The sequence below is a fragment of the Anabrus simplex genome, chromosome 1, assembly GCF_040414725.1.
Source record: "Anabrus simplex isolate iqAnaSimp1 chromosome 1, ASM4041472v1, whole genome shotgun sequence".
NCBI lineage: Eukaryota > Metazoa > Arthropoda > Insecta > Orthoptera > Tettigoniidae > Anabrus > Anabrus simplex.
In genome coordinates this window covers 996,167,820-996,182,753 of record NC_090265.1, presented here as the reverse complement: position 1 = coordinate 996,182,753, position 14,934 = coordinate 996,167,820, and the positions used below count along the sequence as shown (strand labels likewise).

The window sequence follows — 14,934 nt, the reverse complement described above, 5'->3', positions numbered from 1 at the left end:
GGAAAAAGGGCACTGACCTGGTCTTGTAAATTTACTCCCTTCATCCCATCTTGGTACTCAAGGGCCAGTTATTTATTTATTTTTTACTTCTTCGCGTGACACTTGTCCACACTTTCTCCTGAGATTTCCCGTTGATGTAATATTTGCTATTGTGTGTTTACATTGAACGTATGGCAGCCTACCATGAAATTTCATAAGGGATTCGTCTAAGGCAATATTTTCTGACAGTTCAAACAACGAAGAAAATGTGTCCGAAAAGTGCAAAATTATAGGCCTAATTTTCCTCAGTTTGTCACTAGCATCACCTGAAACGTCATCAGTGAAGTGTAGGAAACAAGAAATGAGGATAAATCTTTCCCTGCTTATTGTTTCTGAAAAGATAGGTGTTTCAATACACCTATATTTACTCCACTATAACTGGATATGTGGTTTCCGAACCTAGGACATCAGGATACACAAAGCAAAGTACGCCTTTATTTCGTCTTCCGTTGTGTTAAATCACTTCTCGTCATCTTTTTGCTTTTTCCTATTCTCATCTGTAAGTTGCTTCTGTGCATAATTTTTTGTCTCTGTAGCAATTACAGAATATAATGGGTCCATATAGTCTAAAAAGATGAAGAGCTCTGATGGAGCTGTGGCCGCATATTTCTGAAATAAAAACTCAGAAACATCGCTGTTTGCAGGATTATTATCTCCAATCATCCACACCCAGTCATCCTGTTTCGTACATTTTAGTTGTGGGGGCCTGGGACGAAGGTTTTGCTCATCATTACTCTCTGAGTCACTAGTGATATATACATTTCCTGACTCATTTACACTATTTACACCCAACACTTCCTTACACAAATGATCAATTTCTAATTCTTGAAGATCTTCACTTACCTTTGGAATCACTCTCTAAAACACTGTTAATTAACTTCACTAATTCTTTGTGCTGTGAAACGCACGTGCTTCTAGTTGCCATATTGACTACTGGCTTGAAAGGAATTTGAAATATTTCTGAGTTACCTACCCTGTACATGTGGTGTGAAGGTCAAACATGGGGAAACTTTGACATACCCTCATGTTCCTCAACATGTTGCCCTATGGATAAAAAGTGCTTATATTTAGTGGTGTTGATGTGTTTGTTGTATCAAACAAAAGTAATTATATTTAGTGTTGTTGATGTGTTCATTGTATCAAATAGGAAAACATCTGTTCGATACAATGAACACATCAGAGCCACTAAATATAATAACTTTTTATTCATAGGGCAACATGTTGAGGAACACAAGCATAAATTCACTAATATTGAGAATGACATGGATATTTTAAATATGAACCCCACAGGCCCATTGCTCAATATAATGGAAGATTTTTACATCAACATGGACCAATACACTAATCCTAACTTCAACTTAAACAAAATCACAGACAAAACAAACATTCTTTTCAACACAGCCATACCCATTCTAAAAGACACATATTTAAAAAGAATCAGCAAACACAAACTCACACACACTCTAGCAGACGCAACCCACCCCACACTACCCCTTCTACAAGCTGCTTTCCCCTCCCCACCACCTCTCTTTCTTAACGCTACGACAGCCACAAGACGTACACATAACAATGTGCAACACGCTCCCAACTATGCTCGAGGACATATCCAGCTCACACGTAAGTAACACACACGCACGCATGCACGCACACACACAAACACACACACACACACACACCATGAACACAACCTATTTAACAGGCACTCTCTATCAGTTATTCTAATACCTACCTTCTTTTTCTTCTTTCTCAGATTTTTTAAATTTACCTGAGGAAATGCAAGTATGAAGAGAGGAGCACCCACAACTCACTTTCATTGATTTTAATATGTCGCACACAGCAGTGTAAATCTCAACAAGGAAGTTTGATATAGACTAGCATGTCTTTCAGCATTGATATAGACTAAGAGTGAGCTATGTATCTGTAAACAGGTTACTAAACCTCTTGTTCTAATGGACACGATGTCCCCACATATTTACGGCCCAACAATGCACTTTGATCATCTCATAAAACCATTGGATATAGTATTGGAATTTAACATTAGATATCCAAGCCTGACACCAGAATGTCAGTGATTCTTCATAAACTCTAAGCATTGTATCAGATTTCAACCTCAACAAATATAATATTTGAAATATGTAGAAACCATGGGGCCAGGATAAAAGCTCTTTAACCCTCAAAACTGTACCATATGTATATATCTTAACCTTTTGCACTCCTATGTCGTGTGCGGCTTCACTCGACATGACAATATCTCATACTTTCAGCGCTCGTATGTCGTGTTCTGGTATTGTAGAGCTATCTAACAGTCTCTGAGAGAACACGTTTTCCTATTTACAATAGTTCGCGGGAATTGTGGTAACTTTTTTAAGCTCTGTTATTCTCGAATGTTTATGTAAGTTCACAGATGTTGTTGTTTGAATGTACACATGGCTTCTGCTTCATCTTCACTCACGGAACTGGAAAACTGTTTTGAAAAGTACCACACAGTGAAAACCTACAAGGATTAATGTATATTGTGTGCTTAATTGTAAATATATTCATGTAACATACTTATATTTTGTGTTAGATTCTTTTGCATTCTTCACATCCTACAGCTGTTCATAGTGCAGAAATTAATTAGGAGTGGAGCAGGAAGCATACGCTAACGGTAATGGAGTTCAAAAGGTTAATGTTAAGTATTTTTTAGTATAGTGGCATTCACTAACATGTTTTTCAGCATTGATATAGACTGAGAATAAGCTATGTATCTGTAAACAGGTTACTGACGCTCTTATTCTAATGAATACGATGTGTCCGCATATCTGCTGCCCAACAATGCACCTTGAAACATCTCATAAAACCATTGGATATAGTACTGTATTTGCATTTCACATAGATATTTGAACTTGACACCAGAATGTCAGTGGTTCTTGATAAACTCTTAGAATTGTATCCAACCTCAGCAAATATAATTTTTGAAATATGTAGAAATCATAGGTCCAAGGAAAAACCCTCTAAACCCAAAACTGTACCATACGTATATATCTTAATCTTAAGTATTTTTTAGAATATTGGCATTAATGTTTATTTTAAAGGCATTCTTGTTTAATTTTAATTTTAGTAATGTATTTATTCTGTACAGTCGCTATTAAGCAGGTTCTTCAATAGCTGAAAGCGGTACTGTCCTTTTATGTAGATAATATTGACACTATGTAAAAGAAAGTATTGATTAGGTGGAGAACTCATCCTTCATACTTGTGTGCTTGAACTATCAATACGGACTATGAAGCTAATAGATTATAGCACCCGAGTATTGGCAGGAGAACCATAACTATTCGGGTAAGGTGGAAATGCCTGCCCGCAGCTGGAGAACATCTTGAGGCCCTCCAGGGCTAACAACCTTGGTTGTATTCAGAATGAGCAATCTGCTCCAAGTTAAGCTAAAGCTTCTCAAGTATGATGGTAAAACAAAGACATGAAGTTAATACCCCAGATGGCAACTTTTCAAAGAAATCCATAATCGCCGACAAGTGACGCATGCATCCCGTTCGGATTCTGGGGGGGATGTAACATCAGTCACGAAAGCTGAAACCCATGTCTAAGATTTTTTTTGGCAATGTTCAACATAAACAGCCTAATACAAACTGGTAAGATGAAGCAGCTGACCAATGCCCCCCACAAAAATAAAATTGCAGTAATGGCTCTGCAAGAAACTCGCTTCACTGATGAAGATACGTTTGAGTCTGAAGGGTATCGGTTGTTCAAGAGCAAATCCCATAAGAGAGTAATGAAAAATACTCCTATCTTCGGTACAGCTTTTGCTGTTAACACCGGAATCCTTAGGTCAGTCTCAAATTTTGAAGCTGTTAATGATAGGTTATGCCTACTATCCCTGCGTTGTGCAAATAAAACATATACGCTAGTTAATGCACATGTTCCAACTAATCAACAAAACAAAAAAAGACCTGGAAGGCACAGACAGATTCTGGAACATCCTGGATGCCAGATTAGTGAAAATCTCGAAACACCACATCAAGATCCTATGGGTGATTTTAATGCACAAGTAGGATGTGAACGGAAACACAGGAAAGTTGTTGGGCTCTACCCAGCACACAAAAGAACCAGCAAGAATGGAGAACGCCTTGTTGAACTATGTGATAACCACAACCTCCAACTGATATGTCAACACACTTTCGTCACTTACCAAGAAAACAGACAACATGGAGATGCCCAAACAAAACAATAGGAGAATTCTAAATAGACCATGTTGCTATATCTCAAAGATACAGTCCATAAGTCATGAACATTACCGTAAAAAAGGGAATAAACATAGACTCAGATCACAACGTAACAGTAAACAAGTTTCAGCCAATCCCTCTCAACAAAAATAAGAACGAACCTACCATAATTCGCTTTGACACAAAAAAGCTCAGAGAAAGAGAGAATGAATTCAAAGAACTTGCCCAACCAGTGGAACAAGACTTCAACAGCACGAGAAAGCAGATGATACAAGCTGCAAAAGGAGTGGCCGAAATTAAGAAGAAAAAGAAGCACACGTGGTGAAACGATAACTGCGAGAAGACCTTAGGGGATCTTCTGAATGCCTGGAAAAACTATTACACCTCAGAAAAGAAGAAGATTGGAAGATGTACTAAACACAACAAGCACAAACAGCAAAAATAATACGCAGTGAGAAACGTAAGTATGAAAAGGAACTACTGGACAAGATTGAACAAGACTCTCATAGAGGTGAGACCCGTGAATACTTCAGAAATTTAAAAAAAAAGGTAAAAAGATACAAGGCACCTTCCCTTTGCTTTTGAAGGAAAGATGGAACTCTTGGAACTTCAAATGAAGAAAACTGTGAAATCTTAGCTAAGTATTTTAACGACCTTCTAAACTGTGAATAAACCAGCAAACCCCATTAAAACAAACAAACCTGTGAGCCAAAACCTGCCATCTTCTCCACCAAATCGCAATGAAATCAAACGCACATAAAGAGACTAAAAAATAACATGGCTCCTGGTGAAGACTCCATGATTGTGGAACTGTGGAAACATGCCCCGGAAGAAGCAAGCGACATCCTACACCAAACCGTTATAGATATATGGAAAAAAAAACAACTACCAGAGGACTGGAAGCTAGCTTTGATCCATCCTTTACACAAGAAAGGAAATAAAAGAGATGTGAACAATTACCATGGAATTTCTCTTCTCTCAGCTACAAGATCCTGTCACTATCCATCCTTGAAGACTAGAACAGCAAGTTGAACACAAACTCGGGGAATACCAAGCAGGTTTTCAGAAAGGCCAATCAAGTGCAGAACAAATATTTAACCTAAAAACCATATTAAGATACCACATGCTGAGAGGTCGAACCTATGTATCTACATTTGTAGACTTCAGGAAAGCATATGAATCCATCGACCGTGGTGTGTTGCTTAACATCCTTGCAGAAATGGGAGTCGATGAGAAACTGCTGGTGATAATAAGTGCAACACTAACTAATTCCAAATCCAAAGTAAAATTCCAAGGATGTCTCTCTGAACCCTTTGAGATCAAGACAGGCATTTGACAGGGAGATGGGCTGTCACCTCTTTTGTTCAACTGTGTACTTGAGAAGGTAATACAGGAGTGGCAAAAGATGTTAAAAGAAAGAAACCTTTAAAAACCTGTAAGGATTGGGACAAAGAAAAACGGAGTGGAAATAGATTGCTTAGCGTTCGCTGATGATATAGCCCTGATGACAGAAAATTTTGAAAGTGCTACAGAACAGATCAATGTGTTGAAGGAAGTAGCAGAACAAACAGGTTTACAAATTTCCTTTCAAAAGACAGAAGTAATGTCGAAGATCAAAGATGATACAGCACAACTAAACACCAAATATGGAATGATATACCGTGTTACTAAATTTAAATACCTTGGGGAATGGATTCAGCAAAGTGGACTTGACAAAGAGGCCATAGCAGCAAGAATCAAGAAAATGGAAGTCACTTTCCAAACCACCCGCAACATATACAATAAAAAGTGCTTTTCCCTGAACACAAAAATTCATCACTACAACACTGTCATCAAACTAGTATTGCTGTATGCATCTGAATGCCTTTTTCTGTCTGAGAAATGTTTGCTTGCGGATTTAGAGAGGAAGGAGAGAAAGATCCTACACAACATACGTGGCCCAAACTACAAAAATGGCATCTACATTAGAAAATCCAGGCAAGAAGTATACTCTAAGATAGAGAAGATCACCGACACAATGCGTAAAGGCAGAGTTCGCTTCTACAGTCATATAAGACGGACGATCGACTCTCGATGGACGAAATGTATCTTCAGTATATTTGACTCAAAACCAAAAACGGCAATGCTATGGTACATTAATGTCAAGAAAGATCTTAAAGAACTGGGCCTACAAGCAGAATATGCACAAGACCGAAATCTTTCCAGAGCAGCCATCAAGACTTTTGGGGCTTTCTGGGATGAAAAACGGGCGACTGGTGCTAAATGGACAGAAGAATGTCATGCTAAACACAGTAAGCTAATGAAGACGATGTGGATCAAGCGAAAAATGAACAAATGCGAGAATGTAAAGTGAGGCTTATCGTGGTCCCTAGTTGGCCGATTAGTGAAGTTGAATGAATGGATGAATGAATGAATAATAATAATAATAATAATAATATGGTAGAAAGCATTAGTGGCAGTGTTATTTCTATTACTTAAACTATAGTGAATGTCTAAAATGATCACAGCTGCAAATAACACTATCTTACATTTGGACAGGAAGTGCCTATAAAGACTACAACGTGCTAGCTATCCATCACGGCTTGCGGTAGCTAAGTTAGCTAAATCATGCATCACTGTTGTTGCATCAACTAAGCTGTCTAGTAGTAGATTCAATTCACAGGCACATTCACCCATACCATTTTTTTATTAACGCCATTTGCAGTGACTGTAATATGGCTGCATATCATCCTGTTCTGAAAAGTGAAATTTTTTGGTCCTGAAAAGGACCCATTTTTATCCGATGTTATGTAGCCAGGTTGGACTACAACATGATGGTCTGGAAGTAAGGGTACCCTGCATATTCAGTGCAACAAGTGTTTAAAATGTTGACCACCTTGGTTTATGCAGATTTCAGCATGACGTTGTAAAGACATTCTTGTATGTTGTAACATGTCAGGTGTAACAGCTTGGCATGCTCCGGTGATCAGCTGCTGAAGGTGACCCCTTCTTCAGGCTCCTGTGCATACACTACCTGCTTTAAGTGAACCCACAGGAAGAAGTCAAGTGGCATGAGAACAGGTCCTCTCCTTCCTATCCATTTATATGGATATATATGGATATGAAGCATGAAGATGGTTCCAGATGAATACTGATCCATGAGGTGGGGCCCTGTCATGTTGAAACCAAATTTGTAATTGCTCTCACAGTGGAACATTCTCCAGCAGCTGTGGGAGTTCATTTCAAAGAAAATGAAGGTTAGATGTCCATCGAAGAAATATGGTCTGATGAGATAGTCACCCAAGATCCCACATCAGACATTTACTCCTCATTGCACTTGAAATGAGGCCTGTCTTACCCAATAGGGATTCTCCATGCTCTAATAGTGCACATGGTGCTGATTCACAATACCATTGTTGTGAAATCGTGATTTGTCTGAAAACAGGACTCTTGAGGTTGCATTATTGATCACTCTGCATAATGCCCATTGACAAAATGTTATTCTAACATTGAAATCATGTCTGTGGAGCTGCTGGTGTAACTGCAGATGGTATGGGTGAAATTTATTTTTATGCAGTATACGCATGACTGATGACTGGCTGATGTTGGTCTGTTGTGCAAGTGTCCATGAATTAACATGAGAGTTATTCTGGACAAAATCCAAAACAGACTCTTCATGTGTACCAGACATTATAGGAGCATCTCTAATAGAAGGTATCCTTTCAAGTGTCCCAGTTGACCGCAATCTTCGTTCAAGATTTTTAAATGTATTGGTAGTCAGTAGTCTTCGGTCAGGAGAATGCTTGTGATAGAGACGTTGCGACTGGACTGAGTTCTACCTTGTTTCCCCATAAACAAGCAACATATCAATGTACTTGTCACTGGAATACATCGTTGTCACATCCAACGCAATAAAACTACACAATTGCATCAAGTGTCAGTACAATGCTCTGACCATACAGTAAATGAGTAGTACAGATCAGAGGTATGGAAACAGCTGAGGCCCACAATAACAACGAATAAAGAAAGTAAATAAGTACTCACCATAAATGAACCCGGTGACACCAGAGGGGTGGATAAAAAAAAAATCCTGGTCATTGTACTGAATTGTTTACCCTCATTCAAAAATAAACACCAGCTTTTCATTTGGAATCAGAGAGACTTTTAATTAATTTAAGTTAATTACAATTTAATGAAAGGAGTACCCTCATTGGAAATGACTGAACAGAAAATGAAAAGCTTAGTGCTCAATTAACAAGACATAACCTACGGTCGACCGTTAAAAAAATTAATTAAGGAATTCATATAAGGTTACAGACTTTCCTACAATTCTAAATTGCCTTCTCAGATCTGAGGTACCTTTTTAGATGGTCATCAAACCTTCTTGAAGTATTCATCCTTCCAGTATGTACCTTTTTTTCAAATTTGAAATGGATTTAACATAAATTTTGACTTTCTTTGGTGCTGAAATACCTTTTTGGGGTATCATCCAAGGAGTTCCCACAAGGGAGGGAAGAATGTTAGGATCATGATTCCAAGAGTAAGTTTAAAATGTAGTAAGGTCAGCGTGACAGGGCAGGAAAATTATGCCAGAGGGGAGAGAATAATCCCCAAAAGTAATTAAAAGAATCAAACAGGAAATACAACCCTCAAAATTAAATCCTTTACAAGGACATAAATTTATTTCCACCAACATCCATCAACAATTAGCATCTCTCCATAATCACCATTAGGATTCCCATGGCAATGAACACACGCTAGGCTCGTTAAGAAAGGGCCAATCATGGGCCATGGAACAACAATAGACATTTCCATATTAACAGGCAAAAGAAAATCAGCACACCAAAAGACCACTAGAATACCAAACAAAATTATTTATAAATATAATTAAGAAGGAGAAATTGAAGATAAAATAAAAGTGGAATTAGGACATAATTTCCACACTCTTGTAGCAACTCACTTGGTTAGTAACCCTGCCGAAAAATTACACTCGCCCTTCTTATTAGCCCTAGAAGCCTTTACCAGAAATTAAGTAGTAAAGTTACAATATCCAAGAATAGGGGTGAATTACATAGATTTGCAGTAGATGCATGTCCATTAGTAATAAACAAGTGTTTTACATAAAAGTTTTTGGAATCCAATAAAGGTTTTAACCCCAAGATTAAAATATAGAATTTAGTTGATGCAATTTCGAATCAAAGAACGTGACACACGCACTTTCATATTTTAAACATTTTCATTTCAAACATGTAGAATAAATAATCGATTTCTTTGACAACATTTACAGTCGTAGCATCTTGCAGGAGTCGTAAATGTGCTTGATTAACATATCCTTACTTACTTACAGTAGAAGCAGTCGTCATCAGGCACTCAAATAACTTGAAGAAATTTCCAAACGAGGTAAATAAAAGGACCAATAAGTATAAAACCTTAAAAATCCATGAGGGCGGAAGTCCTCTCAAACCAAATTTCATCCTGGATCTATGAGAATCTCAAACGCCATCACGCAGAGCAAATAAGGATCGCTTGCTTCCTCCATCGTCGACCACCAAACGTTAATGGCTGACTACCCAGAAGCCAAATCAAGTGTGACCACAGTCTCAGTGTTTTCGTGCGCAGACTCGCCCAGTGGAAGGGGGCTAGAGGCGAGCTAGTTTACACAGACGGCACCAGAATGCAGCAGTATACAGGAGCAGGCACTTGCTTGACATACACAACAGATGGCGACATTTGTAACATTCACTCCACCAGAAGTTCATGCTTGTAAGTAATGAAAATTATGATAACATGTGACTAGGAACCATGTAATAAATAACGCAGCAGTAAATAATGTCAGAGACATGAATTTCAACAGCCATGCCAGCCAGCATAAAAATATCTATGGAAAGGGTTTAGATACATTACTCCGGTCATATCATGAGTGAATAAACGTTGTGTGTCCATTAAAATGGGCCACGATCTGTCAGTCAAGAATAGAAAAAACATGTATAAGGTTGGAATCGAACCACTACATTGCCGGTATTCAGACAACTTGTGTCACCGGCCATTAACCGACTCAGTCACAAAGACAACATACAAGGAGCTTGCTAAAGGATTACTACTTAAGTATGGCCATTCCACATCAAAAGTTAATATCCATGTCAAAATCTTCAGTAATGCTTTGTAGAGTTCATTTAACTTTTTACCATTATGCAGCATGTGCATACACATTAATTCAACTGTACTTTATCCATAAAATAGCAACAATTCAGCATACTCTTCATAGGAATACATCATAAGGAAATGAATAAGTACTGTGATGTGACCTGGTAGGTGTGGATTATTATTTGTGTGAGTTGGAGTCTGGAGGTTGTGGATTCGAATCCCATGCTGGCAGTCCTGAAAATGTTTTTTCTCAGTTTCCCATTTTCACCACCAAGAAAATGTTGGAATGGTACCTTAATAAAAGACCAAGGCCAATTTCCTTCCCAATCCTTCACTTAGCCATCCTTAAGGGAAAGATGTCAAATCAAAGCTCACCCCCTTAAAACCAACAGCAAAAATATATTGATTATTATTGTATCCCCGCTAAAATGGAGCACCTCTGTCATTCAAAAAATTTGCCCCATGCTGGATTCGAACCACTACGCTGCCGACACTCACACATATTATGCTCCAGCCCTTAACTTATTCAGCCATGGAATCAACATGCTTGCTAGAGGTTTAGTACTTAAGTATGCCGTTCCACCTCGAAAGTTAATATCTGTGTCAAAGTCTTCAGAGATGGTTTACAGTGTTCATTTAACTTCTTTATGTTACAGAGCATGTGGCATAACCTATTAATTCGATTGTATTACGGGCACCTCCAGAGTTCAACTCAGACAAATAATAATCCACATCTAAATCAAATCAAATCAAAAATCAAAATCTCTTTATTTGCAAATGAGGTGTCTACCTCGGTGACAAATGGTACACTAAAATACATTATTGTCAAGCACTAAATATTAAATTAACAAGAGAAGAAAATTTTCCTATAATACAATATTATACAATTTACGCTAACAATGTTTTCTATTAAACACATAGCTTATCCTTAATAAATTTATATTGTTTACAAAATTCTACTTATAATCTCTCCTGTACTACTTACAAATATAGTCAACTGATATACAGTATGTGGAATTACTTCAAATGATACTATACAACTGGTATAAGATTAATATTTACATTGCATTTATTTATTTACTTTTTTTTTTTTTTACCCGTTCTGGATCCTAAGTAGCATAACGACCTGCTGCGTCTTACCCAGAGCCCCTTTTGCCACCACTTTTCAGAGTTCTACCAAGTCACATCACAATACTTATTCATTTCCTCACGATATACTCCTATAAAGAGTATGTTGAATTGTTGCTAATTTATGAAGAAAGTATGGTTGAATTAATATGTATGCCACGTGCTCTATAATGAGTACAGGGCGCAATAAATCATGTTTGCAGAATGGTCCTTAGTATTTGGCACAAAATTGTGCATAGTAGTTTTTCGTTTCTGAACGACCTGCATAACACAAACATATCAGGAAGAAGAAGGAGGAGGAGGAGGAGAAGAAGAAGAAGAAGAAGAAGAAGAAGAAGAAGAAGAAGAAGAAGAAGAAGTTGTTTTTCTTTGCTAGGTCTGTGGATCAAATTATAGTGATGGCACACAGGGAGGGGAGAGCCTTATTGTCCATAAGGAGAATTTCAAGTTATTTGGTGTACATAAAACTAAATTATTATTATACCGGGTGAGTTGGCCATGCGGTTAGTGCCGTGCAGCTGTGAGCTTGCATTCAGGAGATGGTGGGTTCGAACCTCACTGTCGGCAGTCTTGAAGATGGTTTTCAGTGGTTTCCCATTTTCACACCAGGCAAATGTTGGAGCTGTATCTTAATGAAGACCATGGCCACTTCCTTCCCACTCCCAGCCCTTTCCTATCCCATCGTCACCATAAGACCTATCTGTGACCGTGTGACACAGTATGTAACTGCAATGGTACAATATTCTGTAGCCCTAAAAAATAATGTTTTTGGATTGCAAACCTTAACTGTTTTTATTATCACTAGTAGAAATTCTAGTTGTTGTAAAAATCTATTTAGTTATTCCGTATCACTTTGGCAAACCTACTTTGGGTCAGGTAAAATAAATAGTTTTAACTGGTTCAAGGTACTGGTAGTAATTAATAACAATATTATATTTGTTGCAGGTGCACTCTGAACGTGTTCAACAGGAGATAGAGACTATTACCTCACGCTCACAGAAGATTCAACTGGAATATGATGCACAAATTGCCACTCTGGAAAAGCTCATGCATGAAAACTCAGAAAATGCCACTCAGTTGAAGGTAACATGTTTTTCCATTATTCCTTAGATTTGTAGAATAATTCAACTACTGCTTTATTTTAGGTGTTAAGAGTGGCTGGGCTGGCTTCAGAGATACAAAACTCACATATCTGAGGCTTGAATTATCTGTTAAAATGATAAAGTATATTACTCATCTTGTCAGTAGAAATGCACTAGCTTACAATATAGTATATGACAAAACAAACAGTACTGAAATTGAGGAAAAGAATGATTGAAGGTTTTTCTAAGATTGTTCCCTGTATCAGGTTTTCTGATGATATGGTACTGCTTGTAAAAGAAACCATATTCCTTCAGAGAACACTATCTGGACTAGAAAAAGGAATGCAAGAGATTGGAATGCAGATAAACACAAAGTAACTAAGGTGATGAGAGTACATTACAAAGAAGATTTGAAGGTATAAACAAGTGAAAGTCAAATTGAATAGGTTGCACAGTACAGATATTTGGAGAGCATGGTGACTGACAACCGGATGAGTGAGAAAAACAGGAATAACAATTGCAAAACAAGCTTTCAAGAAAAAGAAACACTTGTTATGCAGCAAAATGGGCATGGAATTTAGAAAATGATCGACTAAATGCTTAAATGTGGAGTGTTTTTCTGAATGGCTGTGAAACACAAACATTGAAGAAGAGAGAAAGAGCCAGAATTGAAGCATTCAAGATGTGGGTTTGGAGGAGAATAGAGAAAATAAAATGGGTGAATAAAGTGAAGAACAGTACTGGAAAACATCAAAGAACAAAGAACTCTCCTAAACCTGATTAAAAAGAGGAAAGCGAAAAAGATGGGACATATATATTGAGAAGAAAAGGACTTCTAACATAAGTTCTTTAAGGTACAGTGGAAGGGGAAAAGAAACTAGAAAGGAGAAGAAAAACAATGTAGACTGAAGTGAAAAAGGGAAGATACCAGACTACAAAATAGTTGGCCTGCGACAGGAGCAGATGGAGATAGCTATGGTGTGAGGATCCTGCTAATGTGCAAACACGTTATGATGATAGTGAAAATGAAAATCCATAGCCTGTTTCCAGTCATCCGACCGGGTCAGGAATGGAATGTATGAAGCCCCCATCTAGCAGCAAGGATTGGAATTATGCCGGCTGCCAAAGCCTGTCACACTCCTCTGGGGCAGTTATTAATGAATGACAGATGAAATGAAATGATAGTGGAGAGTGTTCCTGGAATGAAAGATGACAGGGTAAACCTGAGTACCCAGAGAAAAACCTGTCCCACCTCCTCTTTGTCCAGCACAAATCTCACATGGAGTGACCGGGATTTGAACCGCGGAACCCAGTGGTAAGAGGCCGGTGTGCTGCCACCTGAGCCACGGAAGCTACCTATTATGATAGTGTTTCCTGTTAAAATGTAGTTAACTGGAGAGACAACATCATAGAAACTGAAATAGTAGTCCTGGTGTTACATATCTAAAGAATATTTTCAGTTATCATCAGCTAAATTTTAAAAATTCACCATAAAAAATTATATACCTGTAATAAAAGATATTTGTAGAGAGACCCAATTCAACCATGAGATACCTCTTCCGAAATATCATCTTATTATGATGATTAAGCCAACTATAAAAAGAAAACATATAGCCTAGTTATGTTGGCATTTTCCAAAAATCATACACTGTCATGTAAAGATTTCAGTAAAATATATCACCAATTTAGGGGCAGCGTGGCTGTAGCGGTAAAGGTGTGCTCGGTTCACCCAGAAGGACTGGGTTCGATTCACTGTTAAGGAAGGCGAAAAGTTTAAGAAATGAGATTTCCACTTCCAGAGTGCACATGACCCTGAGGTTCACTCAACCTACACAAAAAGGTGGCCAGGTGTAGAACTAACCACTTTACCCCACCAAGTGCCAAGGTTATAGATAGTTAACTTTCCAACCTGTGTTCATCAGCATGTTGAACAATCTACAGGATGTTATGAACAATCTGTGAGACATGACAGGGGCACATTTTAAACAGATACTGTATTGACACAGGTAGATACATGTTGCTGTCATCACTTTGCATGTTATAATGACATATTGATATTCAGAGCATGTTTGTAATTTCAATATTGTTTGTTTTGCCATATGCTGTTGTTACCGTTAAGGGACGGTTATGGTTACACATAATAATAATAATAATAATAATAATAATAATAATAATAATAATAATAATAATAATAATAATAATAATAATAATAATAATATAAGAATAGTAATAATAATAATAAGGTAAAACCAAGCGTGACGAGTATCTTCTGATACGCAATATTAAATCAAATATAGGGAACACTTACAGGCCTAAAAATGACAACTAAGACAGGAGAGTGGAAG

General features: G+C 37.6%; 1 protein-coding gene across 1 annotated transcript in view; it reads left to right on the top strand.

Moving 5' to 3' along the window:
* Nucleotides 1-14,934, top strand: part of LOC136857711 (cilia- and flagella-associated protein 58) — a 261,063-nt gene that overhangs the window by 101,553 nt on the left and 144,576 nt on the right. The window contains exon 9 of the mRNA XM_068225146.1: nt 12,453-12,590. Within this exon, the coding sequence (XP_068081247.1) occupies nt 12,453-12,590 (138 nt within the window). The remainder of the gene's footprint in view (nt 1-12,452; nt 12,591-14,934) is intronic.